Source organism: Mandrillus leucophaeus, unplaced genomic scaffold (genome assembly GCF_000951045.1).
Source record: "Mandrillus leucophaeus isolate KB7577 unplaced genomic scaffold, Mleu.le_1.0 Scaffold222, whole genome shotgun sequence".
NCBI lineage: Eukaryota > Metazoa > Chordata > Mammalia > Primates > Cercopithecidae > Mandrillus > Mandrillus leucophaeus.
The window spans coordinates 2429724-2453619 of NW_012102277.1; the positions used below are offsets into that span (position 1 = coordinate 2429724).

A 23896-nucleotide genomic window follows, 5' to 3' on the forward strand; every position below is an offset into this window, starting at 1 on the left:
CAATCTGGAAAGATGTTTTAAAGGCAAAACAGGATAGAACGCATGGCCCCCCATGTCCCTTGCCTGACTCACTACATTCCCTCAAAGATAAATGACCCTAGTCCTCGCCTTTCTCTGCTCATAAAATAACGTCCGACAAGATTAGTGACTATGCTTCTGTAATCTATAACCAGATGTACTCTAACACTCAAACCTTGATGTAATATTACACATACTAAATCTTCACCACCTATGTATAAACTAAAATACGACATTGGAGGAGTCTGAGAGAACCTTTCTAAAAGCCTCCTCCTAGGCTACAGGTCTTGGTCTATAATCTTCAACAAGACTTCTAAATAAAACTAATTTTAATTCTTTAAAAGCTTCATTTTTTTTTCTTTAGTTGACAGCAGTTAATAAATAGTGGCTGAATACTCCAAGTCAGTGTGTCCCTGGCCAGAATCAGCCTCCAAGCTCCTAACTGGCTCCTTGGTCTAGAAGACCCCCTTCAGAAACCCCCTCTGTGGAGAACAGTGAATGGAGAAAGATTTGCACAGAGGAATTTCTAAACCAGCCCCAAATGATTTCATTCTATGTGTTTCAAAGACCCCTCCACTGATGCTCATCAGGCAATTATGGCAGAACAAATGGCATTTTTCTCCAGTTATTTACAATAGACGTGGTAATGAAGCCATATTGGAAGTCTCTCACCCGGGAGGGGGAAGGAGGCTGGCTTACATTTCCATTTGATCCAATTATGTCCATCACTTTCCGGAGGAAATGAGATGGTGTAATGAGGAGGCTCCTGAGGTCCGGAAGGGAGACTTTTCTCCTTGGGCTTTCTCTCTCCTGGCTTGGAAAAGGAGAGTTCCTGGAGCCAGCAACAGCCCATCTGCCAGTGCACTGTCTCCCAGGACCCTGTAGAAAGGCTGCCTGCAGGGCTGAGGGGAACAGGTGAGCCCATTCATCCCTGGCAGCGCCCTGCTGGAATGCAGGTGTTCTCTTTCAGCCGGAACCGGGCGTTTACGAAGGACCAAATTCCCTCTGATTCATCTCTGCTAAGAGATCCCTTTTCTTGGTGACAGAGAGAAGCCCGGTCTGAAAAGCATGAGTGTATTTTCAGAAATTAGGATCAATCAACATGTACCTTCAGGGCTGAGGGCTGATTCCAGACCGGACTGTCTATCCTGATGAGAAAACCCCCAAAAAGTGTTCCAACAGCTCTGAAATTTCTAGAAAAGTCATTAACTTTCCCTTTCCCTCCCTCCTTCTCTGTCTATCTCTCTCAGCAGAGCAAAGTTCTCACATGGAAGTCAGAATCTTCCCGGTTCTAGTGGTTGGACAAGTCTTTAACTCCATAGCCTAGCCTCCAGCTAGCTTCATGAGCTGGCCCTGCTGCTCTTCCTTCCCCCTTTTCCTCTTATCCCGTTGCATTAGTCTGGATTCTTGCTTACAGATAACCAAAACCGTAGTCAATCTGATTTAAGCAAAAACCAGAATTGATAGGCTCACACAACTGAAATTCCAGGATAGACCCTAAGGCCGGGCTGGATGCAGGGACTCACTCATCTCACTCGGGCTAGGTCTCTCTCAATGCCTAGGCCATATTTCATCTGAGCTGGCTTCCCTGTCAGGTGGGCTTTTTCTCATGGAGATCCTCAGCAGCCCGTGAAAAGAGAGTCTGCTTTTCCCATCATCTTGTACAAGTCCCCAGGTTGAGTCTCATTGACCTGCTGGCCCCATGCCCATCCCTGAACAGTACTGCGATTGTTCACCTGCAGTCACATGCCCATCCTGGAGCCAGGAAGGTGGGGATGGGCTAGTTACCCAAAGGAAAGTCCAGGTGCTGTGCCCAGAAGGGAGAATGGCTGTGGAGAAGGGCAAACCATAGATGTCTACCTTACTCGGCCAGACAAGACTGCATGTAAGAGCCAGGCTTATGGGCCAGCCCCTCTCTGCAGGCCCACACTGTCCACTCCTGAAATGCCTTTCCTTACTCTGGCCAATTCTCACTCCTCTCTCCAATCTCAGCTTATATAGAAGGCTCCCCATGCTGCCTGGGAACCAGCCCATGTTGCATTCCCATATCCGCGTGCTCCCTGGAGGCAGGCAGGAGGTTTTGTCCACCTCTGTATACCCAGTCTTTGGCCCACATCAGTGTTTGCAGTAACTGTTAGTGTGTTAGTGGCATCACTTCCAACTGATAAACCTCCTTAATACTACCCTTCCCAGACTTAGGAGGCCATCTTTGGACAATGGTGTATGGTGGGAAAGGTGCTCAGCAAGGAGGCTCTCCTTCCGTCCTAGGACCCTGGACCAGTTGTTTGACCTCTAGTCCTCACATCCCAGATTGTGCTGATACGATTTTCCTTCATACCCCGCAAGATAGGATCAAATGAGATGCTGTGTGGAAAGCCCTCTGATACACACAGATATGAGGGGTTGTGTTGGATTAGGGGTGGAGGCAGCAGGATGAGCAGAAAGGAAACTGCACAGTGTCCCCAGGAGGCCACAGTTAGGATATCTCCAACTATGAGATACAGGAGACAGAAAGTATCCAACCAGGACAATGTGACCAAATTAAGTGAGAAAAATGTAGGCTTTGGGGCAATGTAAGTGGATCTATCTTTTGTGGATAGCAATTTGGCAAAATCCATTACATTTCAGAGCAAGCACATTCTTTGACCTGAAATTCCATGCCCAGGAGTTTATCCAAGACAGACAGCAATGAGCAAAGATTTATTTGCTGAAGTGTCACTTACCATAGCAGAAGATTGAAAATGACCCAAATGCACGTCCTTTGGGGATAAATAAGTTAGAGCATATCTAAATGAGAAAATATTACATAAAATAAATTGGAGGTCTCCACAAAAAAACATTTTTTTCAGACAGGATCTCACACTGTTGCCCAGGCTGGAGGGCAGTGATGTGATCAAAACTCACTGCAGCCTCAGCACCCCAGGGTTCAAGCAGTCATCCCACTTCAGCCTCCCAAATAGCTGGGACTACAGGTCTACACCACCACTCCCAGCTAGTTTTTTAATATTTTGTAATGATGGGGTCTCCATATGTTGCCCAGGCTGGTCTTGAACTTCTGGCCTCAAGCAGTCTTCCTGCCTCGGGCTCCCAAAATGCTGGCATTACAGGTATGGGCCACTGCACCCAGCCCATCTCACTTCTGAAAATGACTCACAGTGCCATGAAGCCTTTGTCCCTAGTGGCCATTGGGGGTGGGAGGGCTTCAGAGTATAGCCGTCTCTTTCTAACTAATGTGTGTCTATAACATTGAATGTGTTCATCATAACTATGTATTACTTCTGTAACCGGGAAAAGTTACAAGAAGGGGCCAGGCGCAGTGCCTCATGCCTGTAATTCTCACACTTTGGGAGGTCGAGGCAGGAGTATTGCTTGAGCCCAAAAGTTTAAGACCAGCTTTAGGCAACACACTGAGACCTCATCTCTACAAAAAAAAAAAAAAAAAATTATTTTAATTAGCTGGGCATGGTGGTGTGCTGCGCTCCTATAGTCCCAGCTACTTGGGAGGCTAAGGTGGGAGGATTGCTTGAGCCTGGGAGGTCAAGGCTGCCGTAAGCCATGTTCATGACACTACACTCCAGCCTAGGTGATAGAGTGAGAACTTGTCTCAAAGGAAAGGAAAAAAAAGAAGAAGAAAATGTTGGGTTCTCAGCACTCCCAGCCCACCCTCCATCCATATACATTCCAGCACATTGTTTGGGCCATTTGCAAGCTCTGAGATGAGATTCTGCACAAGTCAGCAGTGCGAGACTCCCAGGGAAGGCTTGAGGTCAGGAGTAACTCTGCAGGGTCTGCTTCAGGAGGCAGAGGTGGGCCCCACTGTCCTTGGCAAAATGGAGACAGGTACGAGGGTTCCATCAGGCAGGCTTGCAGAGCAAGGGAGTGATAGAAAGCCATGTGAGGGGACGAGAGGGAGGACACCCTCCACCGCAGAAGTCAGGAAGATCTTTGAGCTCGTTCTGAGAGGAAAATCCATTCTCTCGGTAGAGGAATGAAGACTCACAGGAGACTGGGGCTGGCTTTGTGTGATACTGATATGGTTACTGAAAGGCTAGCCCAGTCCCAGGCTACATGGACAGACTTTAAAAAAAAAAAAAAAAAACTCTGATTTTTTTTTCCATAAAACTCAATCGTATCAAGAAGACTAAGTGAAACAGGATATGTGAAAAGAAGGCAGGACACACCCAGAAGCTAAGCAAGCGTAATATTGCGACCTGATGCCCAGAGCGGTTAGGTGATGGGGCAGGGTCCCTCCGCTGGAAGGTGGCAGTGCTAGGGCTAAATCCCAGATGCCCTGGCTCCAAGCCCAGTGCTCATCTCATTCCGCCTGGTGGTAAGAGTAGAGAAAAGGTGTATCCAGTCTAGAGAGAGGCCCGTGTCCCAGGAAGGGCCCAGAGGTCAGGACCAGCCCTGAGAGGGGTTAAGTTGCCACACAGGAGGGAGAAATGATTGCCAAAGGCCAGCCCAAGCACCAGAAGGAGATCCAGGGCCACCACCGGGCACCTGTATGGCAATGCATTTCCCCATCCTTTTCCCTGCCCCTACCAGCACCCTCTGCCTCGGACAGCTGCAGCGTGGCTGCCAGGAACCTGATCCTCATTTCTTTCATTCCCTGTGTTATCCAAGGATGCTGGAAATATGGTCTGATACGTGCAGCATTTTTGTCCTGGGGCCACATATGCCCAGCCTGTGCAAGAGCCGTCTGCTGGGAACAGGGAAGGCATTCTGCTCATGGCTCTCAGCAAGCCATTTGAAATTCCATGAGTGTCCCTGCCTGGGAGCCTGCTTCTCCCACTACTCCTCCAAGGAGGCGGCTCAATGGTCCGAGAGTCGCCTGTGTGTGTGTTATTCCCTAATCAGCACACACCTACCTCATGGTGCCTTGGCTCTTTCTTCCCTAAAAATGGTAATAAAATAACTTCTTCAAAAGTTTGTTGTAAGAACTAAATGGGATGATACATATATTTGGCCTGGAGCTAACCAAACAGGAGGTACTCAGTAAGTGGCAGCTGTTCTGATCATAACCCTCAGGTAAGGAGGCAGAACAGCACACTATTACATACATGGGCTTCATCATCAAACTGCCTGGGTTCTAGTGCAAATTCAATGAGCTAGGGGCTGTGTGACCTTGGGAAAGTGACTTAACCTCTCCTCTTTATATTATTTAGGGGATAGAATAATCTTTACTTCATAGTGCAGTTGTGAGCATGATATTAGCCAAAATATATTAAAAGCTTAACTCAGTGCCTGGAACATAATAAATGATCACTAAATGATAGCTGTTAATGTCAGCGTGCTTGTGGTTATTGTGATCGGGCTGTGGTTGCAGGAAGACAAGAGTGGAAAGAGGCTGGCAAGACAGGTCAAAAGGCCTTGGCTCCAGGCCCAGTTCTGGAACAAACTCTGTATAAGACCTTGGACTCATCTGCCCTTTCTCCTGAACTTGTATTTCCTCATCTACAAAGGGGCACCAATAGTCCCAAATTCACAGAGCTGTTAAGAAATATACTGTGAACTGGCAGGCACAGTCACCTGAGAGGTTGTCACCATTCCAGTATGCGGTGGCTCTCAAAGTGTGATCCCTGGACGAGCAGCATTAGCATCACCTGGGAACTTACTAGAAATGCAGATTATCGGGCTCCCCCCAGGGTGCTGAGTCAGACGCTGCTGTGGAGCCCAGCCAGCTGTTTTTTAATATGCCCTCCAGGTGCTTCCGATGAGGCTCAAGGTTGAAAATGGCAGCTGTACTGAATGGGTGGGAGGTTGTGGAGAGAGGATGCTCAGGCGTGGGTGTGGAAGGACAGAGGAAATGGGCAGGTTGGTTGGCAGGTTGGCCGACAAGTTCCAACACCTTCACCTGGCTTTCAAGGCTCTATATCTTTGGTCCACCCTTGGCAGTTTGTTTCTGTTCCATTTTTTCCAGCATGGTTTTTAGAACAAACCTGACCAATGACCTGATCATGTATGAATGAATGAATGAATGAATAAATAAATAAATAAATAAATAAATGAGATAGTTAAGGTTTGTTTGGGGTTTCAACGGTCACAGAAAGAAAAATTCACAAGTCCCTGGGTCAGAAAAATGAATGCGTCGCGGCCAGTTGTCAGCAGCATCCACATAGGGAGTCCAGGGGGTGTGAAGAGGGTAGGAAGTGATAGATGGGAGCAGGTGGCAGAGGGCCTGATTGCAAGCCAAGGGTGACCCCTTTGTTCTGCAGACAATACAAGTGCTGTTAGGGATCTTTGAAGAAGACCATGACAGGGTCGGTCCAGACCCTAGGAAGGCACAGTCTCCGTGGAACTGAGATCTGCCTAGTTCTGGGGGACCCAACCCCAGGTTCCATTTTGGGTTCTGCCATTTATGCACTGAGGAACCCTGGGTAAAGTGTTAAGTAAACCTCAGTTTCCTCATTTGTAAAGGGTGTGATCGTGCCTCCCTCACCGGGTTGCTGTGAGATTGCTGTATTTCCAAATCTGAGTCAAAACCTAATGTAAAGTAACCATCCCCCCTTGTTGGGGAAGTAACTAACTATAAACACTTAAGGATATTGTTGAAATAGTCATATGTTTAATTTATTAATTTAGATGCACATATGCTTAAAACTGTATCAGATAAAAATACTAGGCCGGGCACGGTGGCTCACACCTGTAATTCCAGCATTTGGGGAGGCCAAGGTGGGTGGATCACCTGAGGCCAGAAGCTCGAGACCAGCCTGGCCAACATGGGGAAAACCTGTCTCTACTAAAAATAAAAAAATTGGCTGGGCATGATGGCGGGCACCTGTAATCCCAGCTACTCGGGAGGCTGAGGCAGGAGAATCACTTGAACCTGGGAGGTGGAGGTTGCAGTGAGCTGAGATTGTGCCATTGCACTCCAGCCTGGGTGACAGAGCAAGACTCCATCTCAAAAAAAAAAAAAATACAGCTTAAATTTAGAAGTAAATTTAAAACTAAAGTTGTTCTTTTCCATTGTTTTTTGTTTGTTTGTTTGTTTGTTTGTTTTTTAACAACTGCATCCAGTAAACATCCAAAAACCAGCATGACAGAGGTTGTCCTTTCATGGTGGTGATACTTCTTGAAACAATATCTTGTTGAAAACAAACTAATACATTCAAAGTAATGTGAGTTTCTTTTCAGCAGGGAGTTGTGTAGCATTCGTGCATCGCCCTCCACCAGTAGCGACAGGCCACATGCCCACAGGACACCATATGGATAGCTCACAGTGTCCTCCAAGCTTCTACGTTACCTCATTTTAGCCTCACCACAACCCTAAGGAGGTAGGCACAGCAATTTTTCCCATTTTGCAGAGGAGGAAACTGAGGCTTTCAGATTTATAACTTGCTTAACAGTCTGGGTGAGGCCTCAGTTCTAATTCCAGAACCAAGCTCCTAACCGCTGCCCTATGTGCCTCCTAAGCACGCAGTGAATGCTGAATGATTGGTGGCAATTATTATTATAGTCTTTCCCCCAAGTGCAGCTGATTAGGGTTTGAACTTCATAGGGGTCCTCAGCTGAGATGCCAACCGCAAAAGCCTTGGCCAGCTGCCAGTCTTTTCCTTCTCTCTGGGCAGGTCAGGTGCCGTGCCATTCCTGGCTGGCTTCCAGGCAGCCATTTCCTCGACAGAGAGAGGCTCTGCCCCAGCCCCTGCTGCTCTCTCGGGTTGCCCTCCATGGGTGAGCCCTTCCGCTGCGCTCTCTTTCTGGGTCCCATTGTGTTTTCCCAATGCACATCACCACTCGTTTCTTTCCCCCTCAGTTTAGGAGATAAGAGCGGGTAATTGTCTTTTATAGACACTGTAATGAAGCCTGTCATCACACAAAAGAAGTTTGCTAATAAAATAAATCAAAGCAGCAATGAAAATGAATGGGGAACAGGCTTTCACAATTAGATTTGTACTTGTCTAGAGGCATGGTGCTTCTAGAGAGAAGACTGCCACAGGGGCAGTGAAAGGGGCCTGGAAACAAGCTGGCAGGATATGTTTGGGAACTCCTGTGCTGGGAACTCCTGTGGTGGAGCGGCAAGGGACCCAGAGCAGACAGCTGCATCCCCCTACAGGGGTGGGAGTTGAAGGGACAGGGCAGGGAGAAAGCTGATAGCAACACAAGGAGAGGGATAGCAAAATATCATCTTAGTGGCCTGTATTTGTCCCCATCTCGAACAAGATGGGTTCCCGGTCAAAGATGATCCAGCTGCTGCCATCCCTGGAGCTCCCCTTCTCTTTGCCCCCAGCTGGACTCTGTTCCTGCCTCTTGGGTGAGAGGACGTTGCTTTTGGGTGGCCAGGCCCCAAATGGTATACAGTGACCTCTCCCCACCCCACCTGACCCCGTCAGAGTACATCTGGGCTGGGGGTGGAGATAGCAGGAAGTAGTGGGGGACAAAGGACGCTTTAAGAGCCAGCTGGAAGAGGAGCCCGTCTGGAGCCCCTGAACTAATCAAGACATGAAACCCAATCCCCACGACCCCATTGAGCAGTTCCAACTGAAAAGAGCACTTTTGCACAGAATCTGGGTTGCAGATGTCCCCATTTCTACCCCCCACCCCACAAATGAGAGAATATGGTAGCGAGATTAATAATAATTTCATTCTCTTGGTCACTTGCAGGTTTTGCCACCAATTAGTTAAGAAAAAATACTTCCTCTCTTTGCACTTCAGTCTCTCCATTTGGGAAATCAGGCCATAGGGTGAAAAAACATGATGTTGTTGGGCAGAGGACAGGCGCTCTGTAATTTCAGGGTGGTGGTGTTTCTCGTACTTCTGCACGTAGAAATGACTAACAGTCATCCGGTTCTCTAAGAGTCAGGCACCAAGCTAACAGCTTTTCACATGCTGTCTTGTGCCATCTCAACAGCCATCATCATCCCCACATCACAGATGAGGAGAGAGAGGCTCCCAGGTTCAGTGACCTGCAGGAAGTCACACAGTGGGCATTGGTGGTGTGACGATTGGTATGAGGGGAGTCAGGCTGCAGAGTCTGCAGTGTCTGTCTCGGTCTTGGATGGTCACTGCCTCCGCGGTGAAGGAAGGGAGGAGCCTAAAGATACAAAGGACAAGTGACCTGGGCTGTGAGCACCACAGGGCCTGGGATCTGTGGCCAGCACCTCACCCCAGCATGTCCTTGGAAGGAGAGTCCCCTCCTGTCTTGGGATCCTGTCTCTCCGTGGCAGAGTTGAGAGTTGTTCGTCACAAGAGGGAGGTGAGCAAGCCGGGAGCACGATGGCGATGCTCTCTCTGGCCTCCTACATCTGTCCCACTTCACCCCAGACAGACTCAGCCAGGATCCCGCCCTAAAGAGATGGCAATGGTGCTTTCTGCCCGAGAAACAAGGAAACCTCGGGCTCCCTGCTCATGACTTATATTATTGCTAGGATTACTGGAAGCAAAAAAGACAGTTCATCCCTGGAGCCGGTGACTGAAGAATGGATGACACAATGAGGTCGTCTTTCTCTCTAGTCAAGTCCCTATGCCCAAGATTTTGAATCAGTCTTGATTCACCTCCTCCTTCATGACTGAGTGCCTCTTACGGGCAGAGCACTGTGCTAGGCACTGGGAGTCCAATGGCAAATACAACAGATGAGACCCCTGCCAACACCGGCCCGGAGTCTGGCGGGGCCCAGAGGGGTTGGTAAGGACTCTTATGTTAAAAGTGACAGGAAGGCCGGGTGCAGTGGCTCATGCCTGCAATCCTAGCACTTTGGGAGGTCGAGGTCGGGGGATTGCTTGAGCCTAGGAGTTCAAGACCAGTGTGGGCAACATAGGGAGACCTCCATGTCTACAAAAAATAAAAATAGCCAGGTATGGTGGCACACACCTATGGTCCCAGCTACTTGGGAAGCTGAGGCAGGAGGGTCACTTAAGCCCATGAGGTCAAGGCTGCAGTAAGCAGTGATCATGATACTGTACTCTAGCCTGTGTGACAGAGGGAGACCCTGTCTCAAAAATAAATAAATATAAAAGTGAAAACATCATCTTAAACTAGCCATAGCCAAGAAAAGGCATGCGGGGGCGGGGGGTGGGGGGCTGTCTTCAACAGGCCTGCTTCCAGGTGCTCAAACAGGTGTCTGTTTCCCTCTCTTGGGACTGCCCTGCTCGGCACTCGCTGCATTCATGAACAGGCCCTCCCTTTCTGTGTGGTGCAGAGGTGATCACTGGCAGCTGCAGTGCGTTTCCCATCGCTCTTCCCCCCAGAGAAAGTGTGTGGCCATCACATCAAGCACTAGCATGCATGGCAACCATTAAATATACCCCATTACCCTGCCCTACACCAGCTTCAGAGCCCAGGAGGTTGGGTGCTCCGGCTGGCCATCCTGGGTCACAGGCCCCAGGTGGAGCAGTTGGGAGGACAGTCACCGATAGGGAGAAGGTGCACTGGACAGGCAAAAACAACAGATGCCTGTTGCAGGGAGATTAGACCAGGGACATAATCCTGTGAATAATTAATACTGCACTTCTGGTAAAAGGCAATGAAACAAGGTGCTGTGTGTAGGTATAAAAGGATGAGAAGCCCCTAAGGAGGTGGCTCTTAAGGGGACCTGAAGGATGAGTAGGAGGTAGCCAGGCAGAGGGAGGAATCTGTGAGAGGAGTCAATGGGTGCGGTGAGCAAGAAGTGAGTGGAATGAGGTGAGGGTGGAGGGCTGCACGGGGCCCTTGGTCAGGCCAGAGGACATTCTGAAGTGATGGGCGTGGCCCGTGCTGGGATACTCCCAAAGGACCCAGGAGTGAAGCAGCTTCATAGATGTCTGTCTTGCTGAGGGTAGTTCACATTCTGAGTCGGCCACCAGGCCATCCTGTGCTGGGCAGGGAAGCCACGGAGTAAACCCACTGACCAAACCCTCCAGACATCCCAGGAATCTGAGGGTATCCTGGATGCCTCAAGCCTCCTGACATATCAGGGTCACCCTGGTCCCTCAGGAACCTTCAGGCTGATGGCCAGCATGATTGGGGCCAAAGAAACCAGAGGTCACAGTAAAGAGAAGGATTTGGAAATGTCTCATCCACCTGCATAAAGTTAGGTGCCTCTGCCAAGCAGAGCTGGACACACAGCCTCATTAGCTAATGCGAGTTTAATATGAAGACAAGGAAGCTGGATGCTGACATGGTCAACTGCCCAGGAGACGTCCAGAAATAGAGCAGGGTGAAGTGTCCCACCTGCTCAGGGCCACTGCACCACCTGAAAGACAGAGGGCAGCCCAGCGGCGACCTGGGCAATACACGCCAGACAAAAGCATCACTTCCACATCAATCACTTTGTATAAAGGAAGAGTTATTGTTATGGGATGCTGGCGCCTGATCAATATCTCCTGCTTTGAAAATAAACCTCTTGGCTTGGCCTTGACATTAATCTACCATCAGGAGCCCATTATCTCAAGACCAATGTTCTGTTCTATTGACTGGCTGGATTTTTTTTCTCCCCCAAGATCAGAATATAATTGCATTTCTCCAGGCAGCACTTCCACTAATTGCAGCCCTGTGCATATCCCCTCTCAGGAGGGCCAGAGTACATCTGGGCTGAGGATGGAGATAGCAGGAAGTAGTGGGGGACAAAGGACCTTTCAGGAGCCAGGTGGAAGAGCAAGCCCTTCTAGAGTCCCTGAATCAATCAAGACGTGAAGCCCAATCCCCACGACCTCATCGAGCAGTTCCAACTGAAAAGAGCACTTTTGCACAGAATCTGGTTTGCAGATGTCCCCATTCCTGCCCCTCATCCTACAAACGAGAGCATATGGTAGCGAGATTAATAATAATGTCCTGAATCCAGCTGTGTCCCCCCATCGCCTCAGCACCCCTCGCCCAGGGTCAGGATGGCCTCATATCAGGATGACTACAAGAGCCTCCCAGGCCTTCTCTCCCCCAGGCCTGCCCCTTCAGGCTGTTCTCCAGCCCACAGGCAGAGTCATCTTTGTAAGATGTAAGTGGATTGTGTATCTCCCTCACTGAAGACCTTCTGTGGAGACTCCTTCATCTGCCCTGTGAGGCCCCTGTGGGAGCCCCTCTGGCCTCCCCTCCCGTCCCTCTTCCCCTTTCTCCCTCTCCTCCTGCCCTGGCTTTCTTTTTGACTATGCCAAGCCTGGCCCTGCCCTGGTGCCTTTGCACTTGCTCTTCTCTCACGTGTTCCCTTGCCTTTACTTTCACCTTCTCGGTTCCACCTCAAACATCCCCTCCGAAGTGAGGCTTTCCCTGACTGGGGAGCATAAAGTAGCATCTCTCATATCCCATACATCCCCACAACAAGTCTATGCAATGGCCCTGCTCTGCCATCGCCACCTGAAACCATCTCCCATGTTAGTTACCTATGCCAGGAAAAATTACCCCGAGAATCCATCTTAACACAATACACAGTTATGATGACCGTGCTTCCCTACGCCAGGGATTTGGGAGCGGCTGGTTTGATAGCTCCACCTTGGGTCTCGCATAGGGGAATAGTCAGGCCATGAGCCAGGGCTGCAGTCATCTGCAGGCTTGACTGTGACCACCACCTCTGCTTCTTGCTGGTTCACTGACCTGGCTGGCAAATTAGTGCTGTGGGCAGGAGGCCTCAGCTCTCACCCCATGGACCTCTCCATAGAATGGCTTGGGTGTCCTCAAACATGGCAGCTGGCTCCTCCAAAGCCAGCAGTCCCACAGAGAAAGGTGGAAGCTACGGCATCTTTATGACCATCATTTCTGCAGTATCCTGTGGGTTACACAGGTCAGTCCTCATGTGACTCACTGGGAGGCATCTACACAGGGGCACAAATAGGAGGAGGCAGGGATTATGAGGCTACTTCGGAGGCTGGGGTCTCAGCTGACTGATCACTGCTGTGCCCTGTGTATGCACCAGGTCTTGCGCTAAACCCTTTTACACGCAGTAGCTCATCTTCCAGTCCTGCCTCCTCTATTTCTTTACAGGAAACCGAGTCTCAGAGAAGTTAAGTACCTTGATCAAAGTCGTAAAGTGGGTAAGTGACTGAGTCAGGATTCAAACCCAGGCCTGCCAAGGAGAGTCTGTGCAGGCTGGGCCCCTCAGTGGGTACGAGTCAGTATTGGCTGTACATGTTCAGATTTCCAAGTTGCTGTCAGCCCAGTGGGCAAACTCAGGAGCTCTCTGTAATGTCAGATACTCCTCCCTGGGAGAGGGACTTAAAGAGAACCATCAGATCCCACACTGCGGCAAGACCCAGCTGCACAGCCTAGCGAGGCCGACTCAGAGAACGCAGGGCAGGGAGGCTGATGGAACTGCTCCAGGGAGACCCAGCGAGAGGCTTATAGATCCAAGAGGAAAATAAATATGTGTCAGTAAATCTACGGAACCTGTGTGCCACCTTGACTACTTGTGCTGTGGCTGATGTCACTTTGTGACCACCAGGTCCTTCCCACTGATCCCCCAATGCCACCCTAGAATTCTCAACACAGCACTCCATAGCTCAGACTCTCAAGTCAGCTAAAACAGGGTTTGCATTTTGGCTCCACCACTTACTCTGTGACCTTAGACACATTTCTTAGCTTCTCTGAGTCTCCGTTTCAGCATCTGTAAAATCTTACTACCTACTTCATAGGTATTCTGATGAGACCTAAGTGTGGTTGTGCATGTGACCATCTTAGCATAGTGTGTGGCAATGGTAAGAACTCAGTGCTGTCAGCTGTTTTTACTGCTGTTATTATATTACTGTGTTTTCCCACGTCATTAGGTCTGTGATATAGGCTTCAGTAGACAATCCAGGCTGATGCTTTTGCTGAGTGCACTAAGGGATGCTGGCCTGGAGGGATGGTGAACTGGAAGCAGAAACGTCATAATCTCTCTCCCTTCTTGCCATGCAGGTGTGGATGTGTGGGGGCCGCATGGAGGACATCCCCTGCTCCAGGGTGGGCCATATCTACAGGAAGTATGTGCCCTACAAGGTCCCGGCCGGAGTCAGCCTGGCCCGGGTAAGGTGGTGGCTTTCCTGGGGGGGAGAAGGGGTTGGCCTAGGACCACCAGCTGCACTGCGTCACCCTAGGGCCCTAGACTGTGTTACGTGATCTCTGGGTTTGAGGATGTGCCCCCATTCTCCAGGTGAAATCCAATTTAAAAGAACTCCCTTAAATCCCTACTTAACCATTCATTGGCTGTGTGACCTGGGGAGGGTTGCTTAACTCCTCTGAACCTGTGTTTCCTCCTTTGTTTAAAGAGAGCTAATTATTTCCAACTCTCAGCATTGCCAGGAGAATTAAGGAGGTGATACTGTTTCCCAAAGTGTGACAGAGGGGATAATCTTAGGCGGCAAACACAGGAACGTTTTCTTGTTCATGTGTTTTAAGATCATATGGATTCTAAATTAATGTGTATTCATGTAGCTAACCTGTAATTTCACAGATACTATTAATTAGCATACAGCTAAAGTAGGTGCAAAGTTAGATCAGAGGTGACGTAAAGAAACCTGTCAGATAAATATTAATACAGGTGGTGTGGTGTGGTGTGTTTGGGAAAGCTTGCGTATTAAGTTTCTGCAGGGGAAGTGGAGTTTATAAATGTCAGTGTCTTTCTCTTCTCCTCACCCCCTGTCCACTCTCACTGCCAAAACCTCTGCATGTCAAACTGTTTCACTGCCTTAAAATGGTTTGTATCAATCATTGCTTCAATTAAATTGGCCACTGACTGCACATGGAAATCTGTTAGCCAGAGTTTGTTTTTGTTTTTGATATTAAATGTATTGGGGAAAAAATAAATAAATCCAGGTGACCACAAAAGAAAAATGAAGAGGAGGGAGGGTCCCCAGAGGACAGAAAGAGCCTCGGGGAGGTTTGCGGGGAAGCTGGAAGGAAACCCCCACCCTCCGCACAGCTTTGCCTCCGCGGAGCCTGTGAGCCCCGCCCCCGCCAGGAGACCCCGGTGCTGGCCGGTGGGCATTAGACCGCACTGCCTCCTGTCCAGGGCGCTGCCTCCTCCTCCCTCGTCACTTGACAACCTTGACGTGTAGAATTGTGGCTCCCGGGTCCTAGAAGAGCGTTGTCCCGTGACTTACAAGGAAAGCCGAGAGGCTCAAAGGGGCCGCGCGTCTCGCCGAGCGCCATCCTTGGGTGGGAGCTGAGCTCCGGAAAGTGTCGGGGCCGTGTGGAGGGAAAGGAGAGCCGGCAGTGCCCTCCAGTGGTAGCAGAGCCTAACGACGCCCTCAACAGCCATCCGCGCTGCCCACAGCCCCATCCGACGCAGGGGGTGGGTTCTAGGTTCAGCCCCTTGAAGCAGGAATCGCGTTCTTCTGAAAGGCCACTTGGCGATCCCTGAGGAGGGTGCCAGGCGGGAAAAGAGCGCACTCTCTCTCGGTACGCCCAAGACTGCGACTCTTCTGGCTACAAGGGACCATAGGGACACTCCAACTCCAGACCAGGAGCAACCCTAAAATATTATTTTCCTCTGCACAGCTGTTATTGATAAGGCTCACCTAAAAATAAAAATAGCCGGGCGCAGTGGTGTATGCCTGTAGTCCCAGATACTCAGGAGGCTGAGGTGGGAAGACCGCTTGGGCCAGGGAGGTCGAGGCTGCAGTGAGCTGTGTGTGCCACTGCACTCCAGCCTGGGTGACAAAGCGAGACCATGTCTCAAAGAAAGTTTGCTGTTGTTGTTGCTGCTGTTTTTTTAAAAAAGGCCCACCTGATGAAGAGACACTACCGCCTCCTGCTTGTTATAGAACCATTATTATAGATTAATTCAGTGGATAAGAGCTAACTGTAGTAACGCTTATAAAAATTCCCTTCGAACCAGGCATGCAAAACATTTTACTTATCTCACTTAATTCTCACTTGTTTTTAACGGATGGGGAACATGAAACATGTGATGCTGGCGATGGAAACGTTAAGTAACTAGAGCCAGAATTCAAACCCGTGTAGGTCTGACAGGTACCTGGCACATAGCAATTGTTCCTTAAACAGTGACTGCTATTATTAGTGTTAGCATCAACATTAACAATAAAGACTGGAACGTGTATTTAAAAGTCTTAGCTAAATTCTGTCTTTAGGCATTTTAACATATTTCTCTTTTAGCTGTCTGTACTGAAGCTGCGTCCTGTGTTTGGCTTTAAACCACTTAACAATCTGATTGGTGCCCCATGGCTTCTTCCCCAGGGACTCTGTGATCCATCTGGTCTGATTATGTGTAGGTTTACAGAACTATGGAGATGCCTGAATCAGGGGTGGCCTTTTAGTATGGTGACTAACAACCCTCAATTACTTGCAGACCACATTTAAAATATTTGTTCAGTGGGCCGACATGGTGGCTCACGCCTGTAATCCCAGCAGTTTGGGAGGCCAAGGCGGGCGGATCACCTGAGGTCAGGAGTTCAAGACCACCCTGGTCAATATGGCAAAACCCCAGCTCTACTAAAAATACGAAAATTAGCCAGGCATGGTGGTGTGCGCCTCTAATCCCAGCTACTGGGGAGGCTGAGGCAGGAGAATGGCTTGAACTGGGGAGGCGGAAGTTGCAGTGAGCCGAGACCACACCACTGCACTCCAGCCTGAGTGACAGAGCAAGACCCTGTCTTGGGGGAAAAAAAAAAAAAAAAAGGTGCTCAATGTTTTAGTAGCCACATCCTAAGCCTTCTAGAGTATTGTCCCCTAGATGATCATTTTGATAGATTTGAGAGTTGTCCTGATAGCTCTGAGAGAGCCAGATAGAGAAACTGAGGTTGTACGACTCCGGAAGGACAAACAGCCAGACAGCCTTGACTCTGGAAGGACAAACAGCCAGACAGCCTTGAGGTAGAAGCAGTTCAGGAAGGATGACCAGTCCACCAGCTTGCCTGCCTCAGGGACAAGTAGCCAGTCTTACATTGTTTACTACACTTGCTGATATCTGTCTTATCTTTGCCTCTGGAAAAAGGATCTTAGGAAGTCAGTAACAGAAACTACTCAAACTTGGTGAAACAAAAATGGAGACTTACTCCAAGGATCCAGGCAAATCTCTATAATCCAAGCACAAGAAGTACAGTTGGGCCTCAGACGGGACTGGGACTCGGAAGCAGGAAGGTGTTGAGAGTAGGGGTACGAGGATCCCGAAGCCCACTAAAATCCCAAGCTCCTTTTTCTGTCTCTAACAAGGGGAGATGTGAGAGAAATAAGTGTAAAGTCATTTCCTTTGGCGCAAACGGTGAACTGTAGCAAAAAAAGTTCAAAATCTGGGAGAAAGAGCTTTTCAAGTTATGTTTGGAAGATACAATTATGCAATATAAATTAAAATGGTAATTATAATAAGAATTAAAATATGATGTTATTCAATCCTTTAAGAATAACACTGGTAAATTTCAGTATCATTCTTAACCAGTCTGGCCATGGTCAGAGTGGCCGGACCTGCTTTCAGTTGGAGTGAAACTACAGCAGTTCCTCATTACCCCTGGGACTCAGACAGTGAGCTAAAAGAGCCTGGTGGGCATACTGGAAAAAGCAGAGGAAATACTGTGTTTTAGAGTGTTCATGTATACAATCTCTGTTAGGCCTTCAACTTCCTCTAGCACAGTTTTAAATTAAACACAGCCTTTTCTGTGCAGGGGCCTGGTGGGAATAAATAGTTCCTGAGCTGTTTTCTAACCCACTGTGGACTCTTCAGCACTCAGGAAGAACTAGGTAGCAACAAGGAAATTCAGCTGTTTCCTGGCCCCCAACTCAGAGCCAGCAAAATGGGGGAGCTGGTGAATTTTGTCTCCAGTGCGAGGGCCTCCCTCATGTTGGCTTCCTTCTCCATTACTCAAGAGTCAGCAACCTGTTTTTGTATGGCCTGTGAGCTAAGAATGGTTTTTACATTTTTAAATCATTAGAGGGAACGGGAATCGAAAGAAGAAGAATATTTTGTGATACATGAAAATCAAATTTCAGTATCCATAAGTTTTATTGGAACCCAGCCACACCATTTATATGGTGTCTATGGCTGCTTTATAGCCACATCAGAGGTGAGACCATATGGTCTGCACAGCCTAAGTATTTACTATTCGGCTTTTTATAGAAGACATTGAAACATTTGGGATCCCTGCCTGACCTGCTCCTAGAGCAGTCCTTCACACTGAGGTGCAAATGACTGATAACAGCTTCAAGTGCTAACTCCCCTTTACCTTTCAGAGGAAATTTTACATTGCAATAGGGAAAAAACTGAAAGCTGAAGAGTTAAAATTGGGAGGGGGGACAACAGCCAGGGGTTGACTAAAGATGTTTTGGAGCAGAGAATTTCCCCTGAACCCTGAAGTTTTGCTCTCAGATGTATCACATATCAGAAATTCTCACTGGGTGGGGTCTACACTGCAGATGGAATCAGGACTTTTCATCACATACATAAGAATTCCCTCTTCCTCTGTCCCCAAGTCTACTCACAAACAGTTTCCTCACCTGCTGCCTCTGCTTGCCAATTATGTGGCTGTCATTTTTTAAAACTGATTCTCTTTATGCTTCATGATGAAAGTAGCAGCAACCTTTGCACCTCAAAGGATTATTAGAAATTCCCACTTCCAAACCTTTTGGTTTCAAATTATCATTTGCCTTTATCATATAACTTGGTCAAAACTCTTAGTCAAAAATGACAAAAAGCCAAATCAAATTGGCTTAGCGAAGAGAGAATATACAGGCTCCTGTAACTGGAAAGTCTGAGGTAGCTCTAGCTTCAGACATGGCTGGATTCTGGTGTTAAAAGGCGGAATGCATTCCTGGATCCAGCCCTCCGCTCTGCTTCATTCTGGGTTGATTTCATCCTTGGACAGGCTCTCCTTGCGTGGAGGCCATATGGCCCAAGAGCTCTGGCTGTCATCCTGTCTTACCCAGCAATCCAAGCAGAAACAGAGCGATTCTTCCAATGGTTCCTGCAAAAATCCCAAGGCTGATGCCTGTTGATTGTGATTGGTGGGGCTCAGGGAATGGGTCTGCTGTTTGACCAGCCCCTGCACCAGGGGCGCCTGTATTCACATTAGCCAGGCTGGGTCCATGCCTTTCCTCCTGCCACATGAGCTGACAGGGAGACAGGGTGGCTGCCCAGAGGAAAAATCAGTAGGAGCTATCACTAGAAGAAGAGGGGATGGAAGATGGGCAGGCAAAACAACAGCAGCCTATGGGCCAACTCTAAGCTGTGAAACCCTTAAAACATGCATAATGATACATAGAAATACAGAAGGCCTAAACTCATGGTGGGGCTGGGATTTCTGATGCAACATAAAATAAGAAGGGTTGACCTCAACCTGCCAGGACCCTTTCACCCCACTGCCTGGCTTTGGCTTCTTGGAGAGACTGACCCCTCCACTGCCTCTTGCCCCACAGAACCTTAAGCGGGTGGCTGAAGTGTGGATGGACGAGTACGCCGAGTACATTTACCAGCGCCGGCCTGAATACCGCCACCTCTCCGCTGGGGACGTCGCCGCCCAGAAAAAGCTCCGCAGCTCCCTTAACTGCAAAAGTTTCAAGTGGTTTATGACGAAGATAGCCTGGGACCTGCCCAAATTCTACCCACCCGTGGAGCCCCCGGCTGCAGCTTGGGGGGAGGTGAGCCTGGAGGGCAGGGCTTGCTCCATAATTTGCTGGGCGTGTAAAATGCAAATACAGACCCCATGTTCAAAAGGCAGAAAGTAAGTGCAGGGAGGAAAGACACGAATATAAAACTGTTTCCTTTCTTTCCTGGTCTCTCTTTAGCCTTGTCATGGTGTATTTTTACTTGCTAGTTAGTGTTCTCAGTGTAGAAAAATTAAAACTTTAAGTTATTAGCATGAATTTTACCTTTCATCTTTATATGATGCAGTGACAATTTAAAATGCAAATTAACAGCATGTAACTCATGTTCAGAATGAGTGAAATGACATGATCTGTATTTCCCACCTGCTGCAAGCATAAGTATTTCTCACCAGAACAGTCTAAACATGGCACAAAACTAACTCAGCTTGTTTTTACTTCACTTCTTGATAATGTGCATGTTCTTCCAATACTCTCTACCTTCCATTTACTGATGAGTAAGGAAGGGCTGAAATGCAAAGGAACTAAGGAGCCAGGTGCGGTGGCTCATGCCTGTAATCCTAGCACTTTGGGAGGCCAAGGCCGGAGGATGACTTAAGCTCGGGAGTTTGAAAACAACATTTTCCTATGGGAATCATAGGAAGACCCTGTCTCTACAAAAAAAAAAAATTAGCCAGGCATGGTGGTACGTGCGTGTAGTTGCAGCAACTTGGGAGGCTGAGGCAGGAGAACTGCTTGAGCCCAGGAGGTCAAGGTTCTAATGAGTTGTGCTCCTACCACTGCACTCCAGCCTGGTGACAGAGCAAGAGCCTGCCTCAAAAAAGAAAAGGAACTAGGGTTGCCCTATCTTTCCCTTTCCTACATAAGTTCTTGGCTAACATGGGGCAGTAACGCAAGTAAGAAAGGACATGACAGGACTTGTTGGTCATTCCTGCTTCTTAGGATGCCACTGCCCTTCTTAGCACACCCAGAGCGAGTTCTAGTTTGAAGGGAAAGCAGGGCCTCTGGGACCCCCAGCGCCCTCACTTGGTCAGTGTCTTCACACATGCTGCATGCACACAGGGCAGAGAGGAACAGCGTGCTTCTCTATAATGCACACGCTCCACTGTTCCATCAGATTTCACTTACAAAACAGTTCACAGATAAAATTATTCAGAATTTCAAGACAGCAGCAGCAGAGCTTTAAATCAAGCCAGGCCCTCCTGAGCGTGGGGCCCTGTGAACGCGGGCCATGGCGCGGCCCATGAGGCCCATGCTGGCCGAGGCAGACCAGCCTTCACAGGCAGATGAGCATGCCATCATGGGATCCTGGGTCTCCGGGCTGAGAGGACCTACCCATTCATAGATGGATAGGTTGGAGCTTGGAAAAGGGGAGCATAAGAGTCGGGGCTCTTTCAGAAGACCAATTTAAAGTGAAAAAAAAAAACGGGGGGAATATATTGTGTTTGACTCACATAAGAGCCTGGGGTAGCTATGGCTTCAGACAACCTGGATCCAGGGCCTCAAATGATGTCAGTCTCTTTTTCTCCTGCTGAACTCAGCTTCCTTTTGTGTTGGTCTCACACTGAAGGTATCAGAATGGCTTCCAGAAGCTTCAGGCTGACCAACCCCTACTGCTTGGCCAATCCAGCAGAAAGTATACACGTCTTCCCCAGTATACCAGTAAAGGTGCAGGAATCAAGTCTTATTCTTGGATCCTGCACCCATCACTGGGGCCATCGGGGAAGAGGGACAGCAAGCGTAGGATGGACACTACGGCTGGCCACAGGGTGCATGAGGAGCAGTAGCCCCATGGAAAGTCGGGGTGGTGTTACCAGAGGAAAGGGGAGAGACATGGTGGGCTAGCAGGAACACCAGGTGTGATTTGCTCAAATTCACACGGCAAATCACAGAGCCCTGCCTGGCTCGGCTGCCTGACTAGCCTACCCCAACATCACCACCACTTTCCAGGAGCACTGCTGTGTGGACTTCCCTCATGAGGCTCTTTGGCTCTTTACCAGTTCGTGTTAGTTCAAGTCCTCCAAGAAGCAGATGCCACAGTGGGATTAGACACGCAAGAGATTTATGGTTAAAACACTTGAGAGGAAAAATGAAGACGCCTGGGGAGACTAGGAAAGCCACAAGACCACGACACTGGTCTGACCTCTGCGAAGGCACGAGGGAAGGAAGGACGGCTGGGGTAGGAAGAGTCCAGACTGCAGTAAAGCTGTAAGAAAGCTTTGGCCAGGTTAATGAAGTCCCCAAGCCAAATCACCAGCCAGAGGAGCTCAGCATCTCGCAAGAGTGGGTCTGCCTCACTCATTGGCTGGGATCCATCCATGGGTGGACACAGTGGTGGATTCAGAATACAGGATCTGGGTGCAATGAGACGCCCTGCAACAGGAAATTGGGTGGTGTATTTTCATAGCCACCACAGCCCCCTACCCCTCAGACAAAGTAGGATTGATATCTGTAAGGTAGGAACTATATGATGTGACACTATGCACCTAGCACAACAGCCTGCCCACAGTAAGTGCCCAGTCGGTATTTGTTGGCTAAGCAAGTGAGCAGCCTAGGGCTTCAGACTCCTAGCCCAGTGCTCTTGCCATCACACCCATCTTCATGGTTGAAGGGTGGGAGGCAACTATTGTTCTTTGGATCTCAGCAGGGGGTGAGGGGGCCTCCTGCCACCTCTTGCCATTCACCTGCCCTAAGGGACAGAGAGAGTCCATGACATACAGCAAAGGTTTCGTGTCCTTTTCTAGGATCTTTCAAGGTATGGTCCCCGGACCACCAGAACCTGGATCACCTGAAATGGGGGTAAAATCTGGTTCCTGGATCTGTTGGTTCAATTTCTCCAGCAGTGGGGCCAGGGAGTCCTTTACCAACTCCTCACCTCCAGTCCCCTACCACCAACCCGGGACCCTGCATGCTCTAAACGCAGCAGTGCTTTGAGGATTACACTCTGTGGACTGAGTCTTCCTGTATTGAGAGGTTCGAGGTACTTCCAACAGCCCAGGGCAAGCTTTATCAAGACGATTTCGAACTTAATCCAGCTAATGTCTCCCCCTTGGTTTCCCCTTTCACCTGGCAGGGACCCGGTGGGCACCCTGAGGCACCTCAGTGGTCCACTTCTTCCCTTTTTCCCTTTCAGATCCGAAATGTGGGCACAGGGCTGTGCGCAGACACAAAACACGGGGCCTTGGGCTCCCCACTGAGGCTAGAGGGCTGCGTCCGGGGCCGCGGGGAAGCCGCCTGGAACAACATGCAGGTAAGGGCCGCCCCTCGGGGACTGGCAGCCAGGTTTTCTGAAACATCTGCCCCCTGGGGTGCTGACGTGACCAGCTGGGAGGGAGAGGCATGGGTCAGTGATAAAAGTGACAAGAGTCAGCCCCGGGGATGAGTTTTAAGATCCTCCTGAACACCCTGGAAAGGGGACTCCTTCACATTGCAATAAAACCATCAGTCTGGACCATTTTGGTTACAAATGATGGATGCTCAGCCCAAATGGCCTTCCACAAAAAGAGCTTATTGTCTCATGTCACTGAAAAGCCTTGATGATGTTGCTGGATCTCTCAAGAGAGTGCTTCCCTCTCTGCGGGCCTCATTCTCACCTGGCTCTTCCTATACAGAGGCAGGTGTGGCCATCAGCAGCCCCGTGGATAGGCATGCCCCTTCCAAGAGTTCCAGAAAAGCCCCGGGGCTCCCACGAATTGTGTCCCTGAGCTGATTATGCAGGAGGTGAGGAAGCCCTCATATTGATGAGGACAGAGCCATCATTTTTGGGAGGTGATGGGTATGTTCATTACCTTGACTCCTGGAGCCTCGGGGCATGGTCAGCCTCACCTGCTGGCTGGGTGGGATGCAGAGGGTGAGCCAGCCTGCAGGAAGAGCCACTGCTCAGACACAGTGGGCTCATGCCTGAAATCCCAACAGTGCGGGAAGCTTAGGAGAGGCTTGCTTGAAGCCAGGTGTTCGAGGTTACGGTGATTGTGCCATGCACTCCAGCCTGGGTGGAGTGACCTTGGGTTAAACAATTATTTTTTAGATATGACAGCAAAAACACAATCCATAAAAGAAAAAAATTGATAAACTGGACTAATTCAAAATGAATAAAAAGCAAGCCACAGATGGGAAGAAAATGTTTGTAAAGCATATAGCTGATAAAGGACTTGTATCTAGAATATATGAATGAAAAGACTTGTATCTGCTCAAACTCTCAAAACTCAATATTTTTTTTTAATTTTAAAGCGGGCAGGCTGGGCGCGGTGGCTCACACCTATAATCCCAGCACTTTGGGAGGCCGAGGTGGGTGGATCACAAGGTCAGGAGATCAAGACTATCCTGGCTAACAGAGTGAAACCCCGTCTCTACTAAAAATACAAAAAAGTAGCCAGGCATGGTGGCAGGCATCTGTAGTCCCAGCTACTCGGGAGGCTGAGGCAGGAGAATGGCATGAACCTGAGAGGC

At 49.1% G+C, this 23896-nt stretch overlaps 1 protein-coding gene across 1 annotated transcript in view; it reads left to right on the forward strand.

Annotated features, from left to right (window-relative positions):
* The window catches only part of GALNT10 (polypeptide N-acetylgalactosaminyltransferase 10), a 341115-nt gene that overhangs the window by 304443 nt on the left and 12776 nt on the right, over nucleotides 1-23896 (forward strand). The window contains exons 9-11 of the mRNA XM_011981246.1: nucleotides 13814-13921; nucleotides 19262-19483; nucleotides 22581-22697. Coding sequence (XP_011836636.1) covers nucleotides 13814-13921; nucleotides 19262-19483; nucleotides 22581-22697 — 447 coding nt within the window. The remainder of the gene's footprint in view (nucleotides 1-13813; nucleotides 13922-19261; nucleotides 19484-22580; nucleotides 22698-23896) is intronic.